Source organism: Canis lupus, chromosome 25 (genome assembly GCF_011100685.1).
Source record: "Canis lupus familiaris isolate Mischka breed German Shepherd chromosome 25, alternate assembly UU_Cfam_GSD_1.0, whole genome shotgun sequence".
Taxonomy (NCBI): Eukaryota; Metazoa; Chordata; class Mammalia; order Carnivora; family Canidae; genus Canis; species Canis lupus.
In genome coordinates this window covers 14,904,290-14,927,370 of record NC_049246.1, presented here as the reverse complement: position 1 = coordinate 14,927,370, position 23,081 = coordinate 14,904,290, and the positions used below count along the sequence as shown (strand labels likewise).

The following is a 23,081-nucleotide window of genomic DNA, read 5'->3' as shown; positions in this document are numbered from 1 at the left end:
GTTTAATCTAACATTTGCTTAGCAACACCAAATACTCCAAATTCGTGCAACGTGGGCAGCACCTTCACTTTCACGGAAGAGTTTTTCCATTTGTACAAGAGCTAGCACAGAAGAACAGAAGGGAAATGGAACTTCTTCCCCAGGAAGGAAAAAATAAATAAACGAAATAGGAGGAATGAAGATTTTTATTACGTGATTTAGGCTGAGTTCTCTGGAGACAGAATGGTGAACTTTTAACCATCCAGGGGTTCTAGATCTATCATGTAATAGATAGCATTTATCTTTTTCACATGAAAAGGAAAGACCTTTAAGTCATGCTTTACACCAACATCTGAGCAAGTGTGAGGTTAAGAATAGCAAAGGTCAAAAGCAGACCTCAGATTTCTATATAACGACTCTCATGTAATCAGTTTCTCTTATGAGGCTTACTTTAAAAATAATTGGAAAAAATCTGATTGCTATTTTAATCTAGATCACAGAAATCATTTAAGAGCTAATTATTTATCCTCATGATTTACTTGTTTTTCTAAAATTAAAGCTTTTAATATAAAATCAATATTTGATTTTATATAAGATCAATAACCTGTAATATAATTTTAAAGTTATGAATTATTTTATGAAAATCTTTGAAATCTAAACTTAAAACTTTTAAAACATAATTTTTAATATATCTGAATGCACAAATATCAGATATCTACATGGATTTCTATACAAATATCCTGATACACTCAACTTATATATTTGTAAGAAAGTAGCCCTTCAAAATTGGCTTATCAAGGAGGAAAGAAAATAAACCCTAAGAGCAATAAATCAAAATTTTCACACCCAAGCCGTGTGTAGCAAGGCCATGTTCTCATAATGAGTGTTTTTGGTTTTTTTCTTTTTGAGACTTAAAGGAAAATAATACATAACTCTATACAGTAAAATAAATATGGTAAAAGCTCTTTCAAAATCTCTCTGCACTCTTCCATTACATTGATTTCATCTCCCTATTTACAGCCTTCCACATGGTTAAGAGGTCTGTTTGAAAGTTAATCTGGGATGAGCACACTATATAAACAACTGGGTTTACCACTGGTTGCACTCCTATTTCCCGACTGGCAAATTAGAGGTTACTTTCCTTTGCACGTATTATCATGACACACCAATGTCAGCTTAAGAAACAGCTCTAAAAATTGAGCAATTTCAAGATGGGAAGCCCTCAAATTACATATAAATCTTATGCTAAAAGTTCACTTATTAGTCTGTTACTTGGAACTCAGAACACACATCCAAAATAAATGTTCTATAAACAATGTTCCAAGCTACTATACAGTCAATGTAACCCTGAAATAACAGAAAAGACCAGGGCATTATATTGTTGTAATTGTAGTAGCAGAAACAGAAAACAGTATTTTAAAACTTTGGGTTTTGCTGGTACTTGGAAAAAAACTGTTCCTATTAGATCCTCTCCAACCACACTGGCTGATCCACTGTGTGTCCATTGCTTAAATATTCCCCTGAGTCATCTTCTAAATTTCCCTTCTTAGTCAGTAAATTCTCTTGGCTCAGTGCTGTCTGTGACCATAGCTTATAGTTCTCTCTCTCTCTCTCTCTCTCTCTCTCTCTGTCTCTCTGAGGTGAAGGTCTTTCAAATCTATATAGCTCCCACCTTGATCTGTTTTCTGGGCTTCAGACCCATTGATCCAACTGCTGCTCAGAGGCATCTCTACTTGGATATTCCACTGTCACTTCAAACTGTACTCAACATCTTTGCATCCCTCATACGATTAAGCAGTGACCCCTCCTGTAGTCCATATTCCACTGAATGTCATCCTGGTCCCCCAGCCCCTCAGATGGCCTCCTTCACATCATTCCTCATTCCTCCTTCTCTTCTCTCCTCTCCCAACCTATCAAACACCACATACCCAGATCTGTCTGATGGCCCACCCGAGACCCTAAACCGCTCCTCTATTCCTCCTAGCCACCCGTTAATCTTTGCTTGGCCTCCAGGTGTCTGAGCAGGGCTACATCCACACAAATTCTTACTGATGCCGAGTCACCACATCAGCAAGAATGAGGAAGAATGTAGGAACCCAATGAAAAACCAAAGGTCCCTCTTTTTCTTATGAATATTTCAGGTAAAAAGCGCCCCCCTTTGAAAATAAAAAACAGGGTCTCAACATATCATTTGTATTAGCTGTTTTATGCTTTGAAAGGTCTCAATCTTTTATATTCAGTCCATCTACTCACAAAGCAATCTGAAGGGCTCAAAGAATATTTTGCTTAATAATGAAATGTTTGGCAGCTAGCCAGACATAATAATAATTATGTATGCATACCCTCCAACAAGCCATTGCTAATACAGGCTTCATGAGGGAAGAATTTTGGCTTGTTTCATCCATGCTATATTATATCCCCATTTCCTAGTGTATGGCATATAGCAGGTACTTAATAAGAATAATATATTTTAAATATATCAACTGTTAAAAATAATTTACAAGTGTTACTTATAATAATATAAGTAATATAATTGAATGAATGTACAAATATATAAATTAGAATTTGGAAATGGTTTTATTTATACCAAATAACAAAAGGGTGCTTGCTTTTTGATATGTCTGACTAGCACAACTTTCAGCTGTTCTAATATGGAGAAATACTATAGATAATTACACTGAATGTGAATTATATATATCTCTTCCATGTGATTAGACATCATAGAAATAAGTCTCAATAGAAATCAGTCTCCCGTGGCAGAAGCCTTTTTGAAATGATGTGCCTTGAGCAGGTGGAAGCCAATCAGGTATGTTCCCCAAGAAGCCTGCAGGTCACACCCACCCAATGAGATGTACAGACAAGCAATGTGTACAGATCATAAAAATTCCCATCTCCCCAGCTCAAGTAAACTACAACTGGTGTGCCACTTTTACTTAGTGTAACACTGAACTTGCATAATATGTTTGTCACTGGATTTAAAAAATTGGAGCTTTTAAATCTGGAAGGAATAATATTTACAAGAAACATGCCTTCTTTTTGCATTATTGGTGCTTGTTCTAACAGGAATAATGTCGAGATATGAACATGTCGTTCAACCCCAGTAAGAGCTTTCCTAAAATAATTCTTTTATTTTAGCTTCAATCAAGACAATAAATTTTAAGTTAAAATGGACAAGAAAGACACTCTTCTCAGATATATTATTATATTTTCATGAAACAAAGACAGGTGCTTAGGACTTTCTTGTTCTGTACACATCACTGGTTTCTTTTTTCCTTTTTTTTTTTTTTTAAGATTTATTTATTTGAGAGAGAGAGTGAGCGAACGCACGTGCACATGAGTGGGAGAGAGGCAAAGGGAGAGACTCTTCAAGCTGACTCCTCACTTATTGGGGAGCCAGATGACAGGCGCAATCCCGGGACCTATGAGATCATGACCTGAGCCAAAACCAAGAGTCAGATGCTTAATCAACTGAGCCACCCAGGTGCCCCCACATCACTGTTTTCAACTCAAGTGGGTAAAAAGGACCAAGAAGGTCTGACTGGCAACAACATTTATTCAGAGAATATTGTTACTCCTGGGATAGCTGCATGTAAGATGCAACTTTACCAAACCACAAATCTACAAGTTAGTTCAAACGGTGAGATACAAATGAGTCACTAGCAAATCTTGAAAAACTGCAGTCTATCAGCAGAGCCAGTTGTTCATGCTTTGAATTTGAAAAATACTCACAAGGATAGAACTGAAGGGTCATAAGGCTAGAGAAAGGTTTCGCCCCATACTCTCCCAAACATGACTGTCAACTGCTCCAGAGAGCTGAGTGACAGTGTAAAATATAAACCTGAAATACTATAAAAATAAAAACTTCAGCATTTTCTAACTCTCTGAATTAATAATGGGGGAAATACACAATCATTTAGAAACAAAATATTCTGAGAAGAGATGGTATTAATATAAAAACAAAACATTACGCTCCGAATAGAGTAAAAGTGATAATAGAAGAAGACAAGCCTATTGGTATATGCTGTAAAGTTGCCCTCTACAACGGAGCAAGAGCTTTTTGGGTTCCTAACAAACTACTGTTAGAATAGCAAGACAATTACAAATTAAATCTGTTTGTTCATATATCATACAGAGTACTTTAGCTCTCTCATAAATATTAACAAATTGCTGACATAATAAGGCTATTTATTCACTTGAAAAAATAAGCACCCATTATTTATTGCAGAATATTAATGGAGCTGCCCTTGTTAAACAGTTGCATAACGTAAGTGTGGAGTTTGCTAAAATATGACCTACATGAGGCTAATGCCTAGAAATGAATCAGGAAGACTTTCATGGTCAACAAGCTTGGGAACACAGCACGAGAGACTCAATGTTCATTTGGAGACATCTCAGATCCTGAGAAGCCCATTTAACATCATTCAAATGAGTATTCTCAAACATAACTGATGGGATACTTTATTCCCAAGACAAGCTATTAATGCACTAGAAGAGAAATTAATATAGATATACATATAATCACCATCTAAAAGTTTAGACCATATTACATACATGTAACTTGTGCAGGCTTTTATCAATATTATGAATACTCTGTAGGTTGTTGTTTAATTTATTTTCTCTTCTTCACACGGTTTCATTTGAGAGAATAAAAGGATTCATTTGAGAGAAACACTTTCTGGAGATAAGTTTATAGGAAAACTGTCACTCTTCCAGCTTGCACGGCAGGATGCTCTGAAGTCCTCCTCCCCAATTGATATTCATGATAGACCTGCAATCATTCTCATAACCTCCACCTCCACATCTAGCCGACCACCTGCCTTCTGGATTCCGCCTATTTTCTGTTCTCCTACCCCCTTCAATATTAGCTTTTCCATGGCCACTCTCCTAGTCCAAGGCACCAACTCTATCTGGCACCTGAATAACTTCCCAACTGGTCTCCCTAAATCAATCCTTTACCACATATGTTACAGCCAAAATAACCTCTTAACAGTTAAAAATATTTTCTACATACTAATTTCCTACCATTTTTATATACTATTAAGGTGGAGAGAATGATGAAACTATCAATGTTATGCCCACTAATCGGTTTAAGAAATAAGACATTTCTAAAACTCCTATGATCCCATTCCTTGCTCCAGAGGTAAGCACCATCTGAATTTTATGCTTACTATTCCTTTACTTCTTATAGGTTTACTGCTTACGTATTTACCTATAACGAACTGCTTAGTTTTGCATGATTTTGAACTTTTTAATAAATGTATACAGTTTAATTCTTCTGAAACTCATTTTTTTACTTGACACTGTGCCTGTTTATTATTTATGTCCCTCAATTTCCACTATATAGTACTCTAGTCAATGAATATGACACAAATTATTTACCCATTTTTCCACTGACAGTCACTTGGGTTCTTTCCAGAGTCTTCTTTTTCCACATACAAACAGTGCCATTATAAACCTTCCTATTCTTCACGAAACAACACTTTGTCTAGGTTGGATATATGAGCTGTACTGCGGTGTCATAGGGAACGTCCATCTTCAGCTTTAACAGTAATGCCCAACTGTTTTCCAAAGTGGCCACACCAAGTGTGCACTCCTACCAGCACAGGTAAGAGTGCTTGTGACTCCAAACCCTTGTCAACACTGGGTCACTGAGTACTGTCAATTGTCTTTTCTTTCTTTCTTTCTTTCTTTCTTTCTTTCTTTCTTTCTTTCTTTCTTTCTTTCTTTCCTTTTCTTTTCTTTTCTTTTCTTTCTTTTTTTTTTTTTGGTCAAACTGGTGAGACTAAGATGCTATCCTAAGGTGGTCTGAATTATCAGTTACTGATGAATGTGGAAGTCACTTTATATGGCTCCCTGTACATCTATGCTTTTCGCTCAAAGTACTTCAAAAATACTTCTCTTCCAACATGATACGTTTTATGGTGTGGTTTTTTTTGCCATAATAAAAGTAAATAACTAACTAAATAAAAGAAAATATCCTAGTTATAGGTGTTGAAAATATCTTTCAATCTGTGGTTTTCCTTTCACCATTTTTTACATTTCTTTTGATACACAGAAGATGCAAATTTTCATACAGTTCAACTTATCAGTCTTATCTTATGGTTATCACCTTTGATACTGTAAATAAGATTTAAGATAGTCTGGGCAAGTAAAAAAAAAATGGGAGGGGGACAATCAGAAAGACATTCTTTTGTATCATCTTCTAAAAATGTAAAGCTTTACTTCTCACATTTGGTTTTCAACTCACTTTATATTTGTGTGCAGAATGAGACCGAGATAGAAGTTTCGTCTTATCCATATGGATGATTAATCTTTACAGCACCATCTTCTAAAAAGACTAGTCCCTCCTTGGCCCACAGACCTATATGGCCACCAGCTTAGGCTCAGGAGTCCAAACGTGTTAAAGTAGCATTTGGGCGCTTGGCTCTGTTCTACTCTTCTACTTGTCCCTTCCACATCAGTGTTACCCTGCCTCAGTTCCCACTGCTTTATTTGGACACTAATCCCAAGTGGGGAAGCCTATCAACTTGCTGCTATTCTTCAAAATTGCCCTGGCTATTATCAGGCCATTGCTCTTCCATATAAAACAGTATAAGCTCAAACAAACCAATAGAATAACATTAAATTAATTGGAAAATAATACATTAATTAGAGAAAAAATTAATGTTTTTGGCATTAAATCTTATCTATAAATTTGGTTCAGGTCCTCATTTACTTAGCATTTTGAAAATAAAGATAATATACTTCTTATTTTAGATTTTTTTCAAGTTTTTATTTAAATTCCAGTTAGTTAACATATAGTGTAATATTAGTTTCAGGTGTACAACATAGAGATTCAACACTTCCATACAACACCCAGTGCTCATTGCAACCAAGTGCACTTCTTAATCCCCATCACCTATTTAATCCATTCCCCCCACCCACCTCTCCTCCAGTAATCTTCAGTTTATTCCAGATACCTAAGAGATAAACAGCCAAGAGTCTGTTTCCTGGTTTGCCTCTTCCCGTCCCCCATATTCAACTGTATTGTTTCTTAAATTCTACATATGAGTAACATCATATGATATTTCTTTCTCTGATTTATTTCACTTAGCATAATATTCTCCAGTTCTATGCATGTCATTGCAAACGGCAAGATTTCATTCTTCTTGACAGCTGAGTAATATTCCATTGTGTATATATACCACACTTCTTTATCCATTTATCAGTTGATGGACATTTGCCCCTTCCATGCTATTGTTGATAATGCTGCTATGAACACAGGGGTGCATATACCCCTTCAAATCAGTACTTTTCTTTCCTTTTGGTAAATACCTAGTAGTGTAACTGCTGGATTGTGGGGTAGGTCTATATTTAACTTTTTGAGGAACCTCCACAGTGTTTTCCACAGTGGCTGTACCAGTGCACATTCCCACCAAAAGTGCACGAGGGTTCCCCTTTCTCTGCATCCTTACCAACACCTGTTGTTTCCTGAGTTGTTCATTTTAGCCATTCTGACTAAATGGGATACCACCTTGCAGGTCATATCTCATTGTAATTTTGATTTGAATTTCCCTGATGATGAGTGATGTTAAGAACCTTTCCATGTCTGTCATCTGGACGTCTTCTTTGCAAAATGCCTATTGATGTCTTCTGCCCATTTTTTAAACTGGATTATTCATTTTTTTGGGTATGTAGTCTTATAAGTTCTTTATACATTTTGGATATTAAACTTTTTATCAGATATGTCATTTGCAATTATTTTCTTCCATTCCATAGGCTGCCTTCCAAAGTTTTGTTGACTGTTTCCTTCATGCAGTAGCTTTTTATTTTGATGAAATCCCAATAGTTTATTTTTGTTTCCCTTGCCTCCGGAGATGCGTCTAGTAAGAATTGCTATGGCCAAGGTCAAAGAGGTTACTGCCTGTATTCTCCACTAGGATTTTGATGGTTCCTTGTCTCATAATCAGGTCTTTCAGACGTTTTGAATGTATCTTTGTGTATGGTCTAAGAAGGTGGTCCAGTTACATTCTTTTGAATGTTGCTGTCCAGTTTTCCCAACACCATTTGTTGAAGAGACTGTCTTTTTCTGATTGAATACTCTTTTCTGCTTTGTTGAAGATGAGTTGGCCAGAGTTGTGGATGCAATTCTGGGTTTTCTATTCTGTTCCACTGATCTGTGTCTGTTTTGTGCCAGTACCTTACTGTCTTCATGACTACAGCTTTGTAATATAACTTGAAGTCCAGAATTGTGATGCCTCGGGTTTTGCTTTCTTTTTCACAATTGCTTTGGCTAATTTGGGGTCTTTTGTGGCTCCCTACAAATTTTAGGATTGTTTTTCTCTAGCTCTGTGAAAAATGCTGGTAGTATTTTGATAGGGATTGCATTAAATCCATAGATTACTTTGGGTAGTACAGACATCTTAACAATATTTTTTCATATTTTAGATTTTTTAGTAGGTACCTCATACTTTTTATTTCCACAGTGGTATCTTTAAAATTGCTTTTGATTTGTTGATGATAAACAGAGATGGCATATTAATTTTTATATATTGTTTATCCAGAGAAATTGCTTACTTCTCATTGATTTCAATAATTTCCCTATACATACTTTGGATTTTCTCAGCAATCAATCATCTACAAATAATGACAGTTTTGGGACTTCCTTTGTAATGCTTACGTCTTTTCTCTTCCTTGTCTTATTGCCCTGATGAATGTTGCACTGTAGAATTCTAATGAGCATCCTCATTTTATGCTTTATTTTTATGGAAATGTTTGTTACAAGCTTAATGATGAACTGAATGAGGAAATGCAGATGTTTCTAAGTAGGAAGAATAGAATATTTCTGAAAACCTAAACAAACTCTTTTTTGGGGGTGGGGGAGAAGACAAGTCTTAAAAGAGTCTTTCTTCTCTAAATGCTCTAAATGTAGCTATGTTTCTTCTAAAGACCATTTAAAATAATGTACTCAAAGGGCTATGGCTTTTGACAATGAACAAGGGAGATAATCCTAGTGAAGAAATAAATCTTTATATTTTCTCAAAACGAAGTAGGAAAGGATAATGGGCTTAGTAACATCATCCTTCCTTTTAAATTAAAATAATTTACTGATAGTTGATTCAGATTTTAGTTGCTACTGTTACCTCATCTTTGTATATTTATTTATTGCACAGAAGAATCCTGGATGGTAGGGAAGTTTGAGTTCTCTTCTAAGGAGAAGTAGAGCTACATCATTATACGACTTAAGATAAAGGGGAGGGGTGGCAAGCAGCTTGGCCAAGTTCAAGTTCTACTGCATAGGAAAGCTTCTCAGTCCCTCCTACTATTAGCCTTTCTGGAACTTTATCACTTTCCAGCCATGTTATAATTACATGGAGTTTAAGTACCATCCATTCTTAAAACTAAGCAAAGACTCTAAAATGAGCACAAAGACACACAAGCATAACAGCACATGAATCAGGTAGTGTTCTGTAAACGGGAAAAAGCTATTAAAACTAGGCCATTGTTATTATAATTTATTCCACTGAAGAATAGTTTATTCTCATTACCACAAATTTTCACTAAAATAGATAACCCAGAGTGCAATAATACACAGCATAGAACCATAAATTACATATAAAGTAAAAAATAGGTATGTAGTATGACTAGCATTATATATATGGAGATGATTAAGCTTCTAAGACAACAAAAACTATTGATAAGAAGTATTATGAAGATAAAATACACTGTTATTTTACTTGTCTGGTAAGTGTGAACTATTCCCATGTATGTTTGAGTACTGGGACCTGAAGATCCACTGGACAATTAGCATGTACTGATGAGCCTCTAAGCAGATATACTGCTACCCAATACCATAACATTTATTCGGCATTTTATAGTTTACAGAGCACTCTCTTCCTATCAGACTGGCTAAGCAGGAAGGATCAAGCCAGGCCCTACCAGCAGCCACTACACCACTCAGTCAGGGTAGCCTGCCTGAGAATAAAGTGCATCCTAAAAAAGACAGACCCGAGAAATACATTTTGAACAATATTCTACAAGAACTAACTAGATCCAGTTTACCTGAAACCAGATATACCCTTGCACCTTTCAGTTATGAGACTCAATAAATTCTCTTTTTAGCCTAAGCAGTATGAGTTGGGTTTCTACCAGTTGCACCTGAGAGTCCTGAATCACATAAGGGCTAGATGCATTGCTAACTGCACCAGCCACCACTCTCTCCATCACACCCAGTTTCCCTTCGGGAACCTTGGAGCAATGGAACAGCATGGTTTCATGAATCCCAACACAACCTACATGATCTTAGAGAAGACATGTCATGCATATGAACCTCAATATGAGCCCCACATATGGGAATATTATCTAATTCACAGGGTGGTTTGAGAGTGAAATTTGAGAGTGAAATTCTCTTGGAAAGCAGCTAGATGGAGTGTGGCACTTAGTATTCATTGAGTGGTAACAATATTCCTGCTTTCTGTGCTGATAGGCCATACTAAATGAGATAAGATATGCAAAAATTCTATTATAATCCCTGATACAAATAAGGTACTCAATAAATATAAATTTCTTTTGCAGTGAAAATAATGTGGGGCTAATAATCATATTCATCTTATATTGCTAGCCATTTTTCTCACTATAGGAAAATATAGGAAATCATTTTTCTCACTATAGGAAAATAACAAAGAATTCAGACTAACTCCAATAACCTTTTCTACCCCTTCCTTCCCAGGAATCTAGCAGGAAGTAAACAAACACATATAAATGAATGGTTGGATATACTAAATGAGCTAGGTAATTTCTAGCATTTGCCTCATAGGAAACCTTGACATAAATGTACAGAATTCAAATTCTGCAAGGGGGAAGGTGACCACAACCTACTCACTCTGACAGAGACACTAGCTCGACCATTCAATGGCACACAACAGAATCAAAACGCAAGACTCACAGTATTTGGAACGTATGGTAAGCCATAAAATTTCTCCTGTGTTTCCCTGAGAATGTCTGTGGTTGATGTCCTCAAGGGGTGTTTCCCATGGTAGATTTGATCCAGAGTGGCGTAAAAGACCTAGGTAGATGAAAACATCCACTCAGTTGTGTCAGTCCATCCTTACATCTCAGACATTGTGGGCCAAAGGTGTTAGAAGTGTGTCAAAGTAATAATTATACATAACCCTGTTGAAAACATTCACAAATAGAAGTGTATATGGCTTGGGATGTATTTTGTACCACCTTTAAGACCACGTTAATAATGAAAAGGAAAGCTCTCAATCTTTTCATCATTAAGGATATTTTTAAAAACTGGAACTTATCTATAAGGTATTCTTTATGTTGCATTAAATTTGTGACCATAAAACTGGAATTTGGCCCATAGATATCTATAGATATATTTAACATATGTAGGTGGGTCAATGAAAAAATAAAGTCACAACTTGTGACACTCTGGATCTAATAAATCCTGTTTGGTTTCATCATAGAATCCTGCTCTCTCTAAAATGAGAGCAAAGAAATGGCCCAAATCCCAGTTTTGCGAGGAGAAGGGACAGAACATTAAATAGTCGGGGTGAGATGAAGAAAGGAATAGCAATCCTGTGTCTGACGGGGGTACAGATGCTACAAAGAATCTGGTGCAGCTGTTGCCCAGTTAGGGGAGCCAACCCAGCCCCTACACCTGGTGTCGGGAGATACCAAGGAAGCAGCTGCTGTGCTCCCGCAACTCTGCCTTACAGAGGTGACCAAGAGAGAAGGACCACTCACCTCTGAGTAGAGGAAGAGGCCATTAAAATATGATAGAAGAATAAACATTAGTTTGAACATGAAATTTGCTGCTTACAAAGTTCTGAAAACTAGATTTTACATAGCAAATTTAAAGTAAAGACAAAGTGCTTTTTCACTGGACCATGTGGCTTGAGTATTAACATTGTTTGGAGTTCACCTGAAGCAAGGAAGTAGAAAACGCTTTATTTTAAATGAAAATTTCTGACATGCAATTATGTTTCTGATATGTATCTTTCTGATTTAAAAATGGAATTTGTAGAGAATGTGCAGCTGTTGACTTAAAAGAATTGAGGATTAGTTTGGATAAAAGAAAAAATTCAAATGACCTCTAGCTTTTGGCTTCATCTAGATATAGAATTATGGTTCTAAATTATAAGTCAAGTTTAAACCTTCCCTAGAAAAATATAGACATTTCCTAAATATAAATATTGTTTTACTCTAACTGGTAATCTAAACATATAGCTAAATACAGCTCTTTCAATTCTTTATTCTGTAATGAGTAACAATGCATAAAGTAATCAGAGAAGCCAAAATTACTCATCCACATCTTGTCTATATTCTAACAGAATAGGTTATTAGGAATTTAAACTTAAATTCTAACTTTAACAAAGGTGTTTTATTTTGGGGGTTGGGTTTTTTTTTTCTTTTTTTAATTGCCAATCTGTAAACAGACCAGAATTCAAAAGTTTCATTCCTAGAGTTATGCCTTTCAAAGGCATAAACATGGAATGACTTTAATGATAAAAACAGAGAAAAATAAATGAAATGCGCATGTTTCGTGCTTATTTGCTGATAAACCAAACAATTCTAAAGCAATGAGCCTATTTGCCCACCCAGGGAGTCATGCCTGTCTGGGAACAACAACCTTAGAGCCACAGAAAAACAGAAGCCTATTTTTCAAACAATGCACAAGAGAAAAAAAAAAATTGCAATTTTAAGAACACTGTGTATACCCTTTTAGAAACCTGGAACAATTCATTTCCTTTCCACTCTTATTTGTGTGCACTGTACAAGGGGGCTATTGTAGAATAGGAAAGCTGGCACGGGGAGCTCTTTGGGCAAGAATTTGCCTCCCTCTCCTTTCTCTTCCTCTCTGTCTCTTGGAGGGGGTGGTGGTGGTTATTCTTTTGGAGAGTGGAAAGAAGAAAAGATAGGTTTTTCCATTTTAAAAGAAAATTTTTGCAACAAATATTCAAAAAGAAAGCTACAACTCAGGCTTTTAAAAAGTAGGACTTCTACTATAGATACCATCAAATCAAAAGACTTTTGCTAGGTAAAGCAAATTATTTTTTCAAATAATTCAGAAATACTTTAAAAATTATATTGATATGCACAGATAAATCAAATATAAATCCACAGTTTTTTCTGTAGTATACATTTTCTTCAAATATATATTTTAAGATACAACATAAACAGAGTTCATAAAGGCTGAATTTTACAAAACCATAAAGCAATTAAATAATGCCCACACTTTTAAATAGGTAGCTAGATCATTATAAAGTGAATATTGCCTGAGATGAAAGACGGGTATTTAGGCTGTGTTTATAGAATTCTCAAGACCTGATGAAGAGTAAGAATTCCATAAACAGTCTCAGTAATTACAAGTAACTGAAACATCTGGTATCATGTAGACCTGACATACAGATGGTTCATAAGATTTTTCTAGTCTGTATCTGGGAACCCAGAAAATTGGCTTTGAATATCATCTAAAACTAAGTCATTACTGTTTAAACTTCACATCAAAACTACACAATTTTAAAAAGATACAAAGTGACATAAAATATAACATGATTGTTGAAATGTATGGTTTAGAAGTCATGTGACTTTCCCAAGCTTTGATTTTCCCAACTAAAAATGGGAAATAACCCTATTTAACATCCACTTCACAAGGACAGTGTGAGGACTGAACAAGTCGGTTTTGGTCAAGTTCTTTGAACTAAGATGAAAGAGATCTTAGAAGCATAATTATTATAATAAATGTGCAGCACTGGCAAGAATTTAAAGTTATATATTTATTTTGAATAATTACTCTGAAAAACTTAAGAACAAAGGTACATACATACCTGAAGTTGCATATCAGCTGCAGCGCACACCTTTTTAGATTCACAAAGCCGAGACACCATACTTTTGGGCAGTGACTTGAAAAACAAAAGAACATATATGTAAGTTGCTTCATAAGTCACTGAACTGTGTACTTATGAAGTGGGAAAGTTAAAAATGACATCAAACGAAAAAGTTAGTAACAGAATTTAATCACGGTGATTGTCAAATTAGGGTTTATACATGAAAAACACAGTTCTTGTACGGAACTGAGACATTGGCATTGATCTTTAAGAATCTGTTTAAAACCTTAGAAAAAGTGAATGCTTCTCTGTTCCTTTGTTACCAGTGAAAGCCTGTTCAAGTGCTCTGTTGACTATTTTTTAAAGACTTTATTTCTTTATGAGAGAGAGAGAGAGGATGAGCTTGTGGGTGTCGAGCAGGGAGAGGGGCAGAGGAAGAAGCAGGCTCCCTGCTGATCATGGAGCCCAATGTGGTACTCGACTGCAGCACCCTGAGATCATGACCTGAGCTGATGGCAGACACTGAATTGACTGAGCCTCCCAGGCACCCCAATGACTTTTAAGTACATATAATAATGGATGATAGGAATAAGGGAGTCAAATGTCAAGAAATAGATGATAATCCATGGTGTCAGCCAGTATTAAAGCTGAACTGATATCCTAACAAAAAACCATGACAATGAATTGCACATCCTTTTATTTTCCAACCTGAAAAGGCTGCAGAGCTTGGAAACTCGGTATAATGACCCTATCTGGTTTAAGGCTTCCTCTCTGAGACTAATTAGGCCTAATCACATAACACCATATATTCGCTTAGAAATAAACTGAAAACGTAGTCAAGGAAGCACTTTAGTCAACTTACTCTACTTTAAAAATTATTATTGATATTTACTGAAGACAGCTACCACTTTATACAGCTCTATGGATAATCTAAATGAAGCTAAAAGCCCCTCTACAAAGAAATCTATTTAGGTTCCTAATACTACCATTGTGTAAATTAACCAATGAATGGACACAGTGAGCTATCTGCTGGAAGGGGGTTGGGCACTGCCATATTTACATGTGTGTATCTCCTCAGAGTGCCCACCCCACAGCAGACACTCAATAAACATGTCCAGAAGGAATGGATGAACACTAGAATGATCATTTTAAAAAGGCTTATGTGAAAGACTACAGCAGGATGTGATGAAGGCTCAAACAACAAAGTCTATTCTCTTCTTCCTGTTCCGGTATAAGAAAGGGATACGGGACAAAAAGAAAATTTTGGGGAGTTAAGATGTGGATTGAAGGAGGTTGTATAGTATAGTTTCTGGCACAGGTGGAAGGCTTGGAGCTTTCTCACACCAGGGGCGACCATCTTGTATAAAATAAAAATGTCCTCAGACAATATTTTAAAAAGTCAAGATTTAGTCAGGGCATATATGCCAAAAGTCTCTCTCAGAATGTTCAATTTCTTTAAACCTTACTTTACATTATACCTTCAGCTAACAGGTATTGTGCTATACTTGGATTTTTTATGCTTCATGAAGCTTTACTAGTTTTGTTTTCATAGAAAAAGAAGTATGTGGAAGGATGGCATTTTCTCATTTTTCCAACAATGAAAAGTACTGTGGACAAGCACTGCATCAGGCATTAGGGACAGAAGCTGGTGAACAGATAAGGTCCTGGCCCCTCAAGCTTCATAGGCTGACACTACCTATGTAAGCACAATATTAAAGAGAGTTAACAACTATCATGAGTTCTGAGAAGGAAAAGCAGTGCAGGTGGGTATGAGAACCATAACCTAGAAAGGCTTAGCAGAGGAACTGCCATAGGTGTGAAATTTGCAAAGCAAACAGGCATTAAGGAGACAAGGGACGGGCTTGGGAGGACAAGCGCAGCAGGGAGAAAGAAGCACCTCATGTGGAAGAAACCCATGTGTGAAGAGCAGAAAAGAAGAGGGCCCTTGGCAAGTGGTGAAAGAGCCAAGGGCAGGCAAGCAGGGCTCCACCAGGCAGGAGAGGCAGGTGGAGCCAAGCAGGGACACTGGTCTCCACCCTCAGTCTCTGCCTCATGGTAAGCCACTGGGGAGTTTTAAGCAAAGATGTCACAAGGTCAAATTTGTGTTTTTGAAAGACTTTTGGCTGCGTGTAGACCCTGGATAAGGGGAAGAAAGGAGTGGCTTAGGAAAAAAACACAGGAGACTGGAGTTAGTGCACCAGTGACACACATCAGTAACCCAAGCAACTGCCAGAGACACTGGGCAGGGGCACCACTGGAGAGGGCTGGGGCAAGGCAGTAGGTGAGACCCAGAGACAATGAGTACACAGGACACCACAGTTTCCAGAAGTGTGCCAGAGAGGTGCACAGAGGAAGGGTGGTAGCTGCAGAGGGAAAAAGCAGGGAGGGAAAAGTCTTGAGGCTGGAAAAATGCACACGCAAGCTTAAGAAATGCTGATGGCAATGACCCCTGGGATACAGGCTGGAGATGTAGAGAGGAGAAGAAACAATGAGAGTACAAGGTTCCTGAACGGGCAGGAGAAGAGGCATAGACCAAGCGAGAGGCGGCTCAGACCTCTGACGTAGGGCTCCCACAGATGGGCGGTCAGACAGGAGGCTGTGAGAAGAGTTGGATTCCCAGGCTTAAGGAGGTGAGAGAAGGTGGTGGAGAGTGGTCCACTGAGAAGCGCAGCATCGTCAGCCCCGGGAGAATCCTGGGATCCCAATCTGGCCTGGGGAATGGGCAGATCTGAGGATAGGGCAGATGGGGCAATAGGAGATGGATGAGGAGGATCATCCAGTCAGCAGGGAGACCCAGGGAGGTAGGTTTTTAATACTTAGGACACTAGTTGGGAAATAATTTGCTAAGGAAATGAGATGTAAACTATAAATACAAGAAAATTTATTACAAAGAAAATTTCTTTAAAAATGTACAAATGCAGTTGTACCATTCTCACTAATCTTTAAATTTCTTGCTGATCCTAAATTTACCCAGTTTCTTCAGAAAGCTTCTTTTTAGCTCTTTCAATCTCATCTTGGCACTCACCTCTCTGGAGGCCAGCAGACTCCCTGGATTTTCTGGAAACTGGCCTCCAGGATGCCCCAGCTACTTCCTCAGCCCCACCAGTTCAGGGCCTTGGTCAGAACGGTCTCCTCTAACACATGTGAGCTGATGAGCTAATGAAGAACACACTAACCTGCTTTCCTTTCTGGCCAGGAAACAAACAGGCCATGTTCCAAAGGGACACATGTCCCTACTTTCCTCACTGAATTAGCACGTCCCAAAGTTCCTCTGACTTCTCCACTGCAAACCACTTGCTGCTCTCTGCCAGACCACAGACAGAAGACAGGCCAGCCTCACACAATGAGTCCACCCTGAAAATGCCAAATAATCTTAGGCCCAAGTCCCACGTTTCTCCCCTGCAAAATTCATTTTCTACAGCAACAAGAGGCAAATTGCCATTTTGTTCTTTTTCAGGTGCGTCCTCGCATCAATACTTATTTCAAGGAGCCGTCTCTGTTAAATATAACAGCACATCTAGTTATATCCTTAACAAAGCTTAGCAATCTGCAACCCTACATAGAGCTATTCAGACATGGTTTTCAGAAGCAATCTGTATCCCTAAACAAGGGAAGACTATTTGGAACAAGGTTTGAGAACATGAATGAAGATTTATTTCAATATAATATTTACTGACTAAACTTTATATGTCAGATCATTTATGCCCTAGCCTGAGTTTCTTTTATAAAAACACCTACAGTGATTTTGTCTCTATCGAAGGCTGCTGGGTGTGAAGTAACTCTGGTTTGATGCTGGCTCACTCCCATGTTCCCTGAGCAGAGGCTCTGCCTGTGGAAGGGGACAAAGCCATAAAGGCAAGTCAGGTTAGTCAGGGAGACCCACTGAGCTCATCTTGGGAAGCATCCCATGGTGTGCAAGGCACCCTACTAAGCAGTCAGGTCACACAACAATGAAGCCTTCCCACCCCTGCTACCACAAACAGGAAAAGCAATGTTTGTTGACACTAACAATGCAAGGGAATCTGCCCCCAGTACCACAGGAGAGATACAGAGAGAGTAATGGAGGAATTTAAAAGACAGCAATTATTTAGTGTCTGAAAAGCAATTACTTATGCCTCCGTATTATTTGAGTGGTAGTATTTCTATTTCAAAGATTCACTCTAGCTATAAAATATAGCAAGTCACTGTGATCTTTACCCTCCCCTGGTAAATAGGAAAACAGCAGAACTGTTATTTCCACAACTGGGACATAATATGCTAATAATTAACTACAGTGATTGAATTTATTTTAATAATTCAATTGAGGCAACCCTCTCAAGTCCCTTCCCTCTTTGGCCATTTTGTACTATCACTCAATAAACTTTGCCTCTCCAAGGGGGAGGGGCCCCGCAAGGAGCCGGGCTGAGGCCGGGGCGAGTGTCCCCAGGACAGGAGAGCCCCGTCCCGGAGACGCAGAAGCTGCACCTACTACCTTCCCGGGCGGAAAGGGGCTCGCAGAGAGCTGGAGCAGGACCCAGGAGGGCGGGGATGCCCTCGGGTTCCCGGGGACACTAACAGACACCTGCGCCCCGGGGGAGTGCGCCGAGCTCCCTAAGGGCTGCAGCGCGCACGCATTGACCCCGGAGCAGTTCGGAGGGGGGAGGGGGCGGCTCCGCGGAGGGGGCTGTGCGGCCCGGGAGCGCGAATCCAACAGCGCAGGCCCCGGAGCACAGGGCGCCGGGACACAGCCCAGGATCCTGCCTCCCCCGGGACAGGCAGAGGCCGGGAGGGCCCAGGACAACAAGGACCAACAAGGACGCTCCTGCCCCGAGCTGAGCAGATCAGCGGCCCCGCCCCGGAGCCTCCAGGCCCTGCAGACGGAGAGCTCCGGAGTTCCTACGGGGGCTGAATCCAGGGCTCCAGAGCTGGCCCCGCCACTGGGGTTGTTCCTCCCGGGGCCTCACGGGGTAAACAACCCCCACTGAGCCCTGCACCAGGCAGGGGGAAGAGCAGCTCCCCCAAGTGCTAACACCTGAAAATCAGCACAACAGGCCCCCCTCCCCCAGAAGACCAGCTAGATGTACAAGTTCCAGGGGAAGTCAAGGGACTTAAAGTATACAGAACCAGAAGATACTCCCCCGCGTTTTTTGTTTTTTGCTTTTTGTTTTGCTTTGTTTTGCTTTTTCATTTGTTTGCTTCCCCACCTCTTTTTTTTTCCTTTCTTTCTTTTTCTTTCTCTTTTTTTCTTTTTTTCTTCCTTTTTTCTTTTTCTCTTTTCTTTCCTTCTCTCCTCTCTTTTTCTCCTTTTCCCAATACAACTTGTTTTTGGCCACTCTGCACTGAGCAAAATGACTAGAAGGAAAACCTCACCTCAAAAGAAAGAATCAGAAACAGTCCTCTCTCCCACAGAGTTACAAAATCTGGATTACAATTCAATGTCAGAAAGTCAATTCAGAAGCACTATTATACAGCTACTGGTGGCTCTAGAAAAAAGCATAAAGTATTCAAGGGTCTTCATGACTTGCAGAATTTAGATCCAATCAGGCAGAAATTAAAAATCAATTGAATGAGATGCAATCCAAACTAGAAGTCCTAACGACCAGGGTTAACGAGGTAGAAGAACAAGTGAGTGACATAGAAGACAAGTTGATGGCAAAGAGGGAAACTGGGGAAAAAAGAGACAAACAATTAAAAGACCATGAAGATAGATTAAGGGAAATAAACGACAGCCTGAGGAAGAAAAACCTACATTTAATTGGGGTTCTGGAGGGCACCAAAAGGGCCGGAGGGCCAGAATGTGTATTTGAACAAATCATAGGGGAACAAATCCCCTAATCTGGGAAGGGAAACAAGCATTCAGATCCAGGAAATAGAGAGATCCCCCCCCCTAAAATCAATAAAAACCGTTCAACACCTCAACATTTAATAGTGAAGCTTGCAAATTCCAAAGATAAAGAGAAGATCCTTAAAGCAGCAAGAGACAAGAAATCCCTGACTTTTATGCAGAGGAGTATTAGGGTAACAGCAGACCTCTCCACAGAGACCTGGCAGGCCAGAAAGGGCTGGCAGGATATATTCAGGGTCCTAAATGAAAACATGCAACCAAGAATACTTTATCCAGCAAGGCTCTCATTCAAAATAGAAGGAGAGATAAAGAGCTTCCAAGACAGGCAGGAACTGAAAGAATATGTGACCTCCAAACCAGCTCTGCAAAAAATTTTAAGGGGGACTCTTAAAATTCCCCTTTAAGAAGAAGTCCAGTAGAACAATCCACAAAAACAAGGACTGAATAGATATCATGATGACACTAAACTCATACCTTTCAATAGTAACTCTGAACGTGAATGGGCTTAATGACTCCATCAAAAGGCGCAGGGTTTCAGACTGGATAAAAAAGCAGGACCCATCTATTTGCTGTCTACAAGAGACTCATTTTAGACAGAAGGACACCAACAGCCTGAAAATAAAAGGTTGGAGAACCATTTACCATTCGAATGGTCCTCAAAAGAAAGCAGGGGTAGCCATCCTTATATCAGATAAACTAAAATTTACCCCGAAGACTGTAGTGAGAGATGAAGAGGGACACTATATCATACTTAAAGGATCTATCCAACAAGAGGACTTAACAATCCTCAATATATATGCCCCGAATGTGGGAGCTGCCAAATATATAAATCAATTAATAACCAAAGTGAAGAAATACTTACATAATAATACACTTATACTTGGTGACTTCAATCTAGCTCTTTCTATACTCGATAGGTCTTCTAAGCACAACATCTCCAAAGAAACGAGAGCTTTAAATGATACACTGGACCAGATGGATTTCACAGATATCTACAGAACTTTACATCCAAACTCAACTGAATACACATTCTTCTCAAGTGCACATGGAACTTTCTCCAGAATAGACCACATACTGGGTCACAAATCGGGTCTGAACTGATACCAAAAGATTGGGACCGTCCCTTGCATATTCTCAGACCATAATGCCTTGAAATTAGAACTAAATCACAACAAGAAGTTTGGAAGGACCTCAAACACGTGGAGATTAAGGACCATCCTGCTAAAAGATGAAAGGGTCAACCAGGAAATTAAGGAAGAATTAAAAAGATTCATGGAAACTAATGAGAATGAAGATACAACCGTTCAAAATCTTTGGGATGCAGCAAAAGCGGTCCTAAGGGGGAAATACATCGCAATACAAGCATCCATTAAAAAACTGGAAAGAACTCAAATACAAAAGCTAACCTTACACATAAAGGAGCTAGAGAAAAAACAGCAAAAGATCCTACACCCAGCAGAAGAGAGTTAATAAAGATTCGAACAGAACTCAATGAAATCGAGACTAGAAGAACTGTGGAACAGATCAACAAAACCAGGACTTGGTTCTTTAAAAGAATTAATAAGATAGATAAACCATTAGCTAGCCTTATTAAAAGAAGAGAGAGAAGACTCAAATTAATAAAATCATGAATGAGAAAGGAGAGATCACTACCAACACCAAGGAAATACAAACGATTTTAAAAACATATTATGAACAGCTATACGCCAATAAATTAGGCAATCTAGAAGAAATGGACGCATTCCTGGAAAGCCACAAACTACCAAAACTGGAACAGGAAGAAATAGAAAACCTGAACAGGCCAATAACCAAGGAGGAAATTGAAGCAGTCATCAAAAACCTCCCAAGACACAGGAGTCCAGGGCCAGATGGCTTCCCAGGGGAATTTTATCAAACGTTTAAAGAAGAAACCATACCTATTCTCCTAAAGCTGTTTGGAAAGATAGAAAGAGATGGAGTACTTCCAAATTCGTTCTATGAGGCCAGCATCACCTTAATTCCAAAACCAGACAAAGATCCCACCAAAAAGGAGAATTACAGACCAATATCCCTGATGAACATGGATGCAAAAATTCTCAACAAGATACTAGCCAATAGGATCCAACAGCACATTAAGAAAATTATTCACCATGACCAAGTAGGATTTATCCCCGGGACACAAGGCTGGTTCAACACTCGTAAAACAATCAATGTGATTCATCATATCAGCAAGAGAAAAACCAAGAACCATATGATCCTCTCATTGGATGCAGAGAAAGCATTTGACAAAATACACCATCCATTGCTGATCAAAACTCTTCAAAGTGTAGGGATAGAGGGAACATTCCTCAACATCTTAAAAGCCATCTACGAAAATCCCACAGCAAATATCATTCTCAATGGGGAAGCACTGGGAGCCTTTCCCCTAAGATCAGGAACAAGACAGGGATGTCCACTCTCACCACTGCTATTCAACATAGTACTGGAAGTCCTAGCCTCAGCAATCAGACAACAAAAAGACTTTAAAGGCATTCAAATTGGCAAAGAAGAGGTCAAACTCTCCCTCTTCGCCAATGACATGATACTCTACATAGAAAACCCAAAAGTCTCCACCCCAAGATTGCTAGAACTCATACAGCAATTCGGTAGCGTGGCAGGATACAAAATAAATACCCAGAAATCAATGGCATTTCTATACACTAACAATGAGACTGAAGAAAGAGAAATTAAGGAGTCAATCCCATTTACAATTGCACCCAAAAGCATAAGATACCTAGGAATAAACCTAACCAAAGAGGTAAAGGATCTATACCCTAAAAACTATAGAACACTTCTGAAAGAAATTGAGGAAGACACAAAGAGATGGAAAAATATTCCATGCTTATGGATTGGCAGAATTAATATTGTGAAAATGTCAACGTTACCCAGGGCAATTTACACATTTAATGCAATCCCTATCAAAATACCATGGACTTTCTTCAGAGAGTTAGAACAAATTATTTTAAGATTTGTGTGGAATCAGAAAAGACCCCGAATAGCCAGGGGAATTTTAAAAAAGAAAACCATAGCTGGGGGCATCACAATGCCAGATTTCAGGTTGTACTACAAAGCTGTGGTCATCAAGACAGTGTGGTACTGGCACAAAAACAGACACATAGATCAGTGGAACAGAATAGAGAACCATGAAGTGGACCCTGAACTTTATGGTCAACTAATATTTGATAAAGGAGGAAAGACTATCCATTGGAAGAAAGACAGTCTCTTCAATAAATGGTGCTGGGAAAATTGGACATCTACATGCAGAATAATGAAACTAGACCACTCTCTTGCACCATACACAAAGATAAACTCAAAATGGATGAAAGATCTAAATGTGAGACAAGATTCCATCAAAATCCTAGAGGAGAACACAGGCAACACCCTTTTTGAACTCGGCCACAGTAACTTCTTGCAAGATACATCCACGAAGGCAAAAGAAACAA

At 38.7% G+C, this 23,081-nt stretch overlaps 1 protein-coding gene across 4 annotated transcripts in view; it reads right to left on the bottom strand.

The window, feature by feature from the left end:
* Nucleotides 1-23,081, bottom strand: part of MIPEP (mitochondrial intermediate peptidase) — a 174,700-nt gene that overhangs the window by 66,029 nt on the left and 85,590 nt on the right. For all 4 annotated transcript variants that reach the window (XR_005378458.1, XM_038573474.1, XM_038573473.1 and 1 more), the window contains exons 15-16: nt 13,797-13,871; nt 10,904-11,023 (exon numbers count right to left, since the gene is read on the bottom strand). Coding sequence is in view for 3 of the 4 variants with exons in the window: in XM_038573474.1 (XP_038429402.1) it covers nt 10,904-11,023; nt 13,797-13,871 (195 nt within the window). In the remaining variant the exon portion in view is untranslated. The remainder of the gene's footprint in view (nt 1-10,903; nt 11,024-13,796; nt 13,872-23,081) is intronic.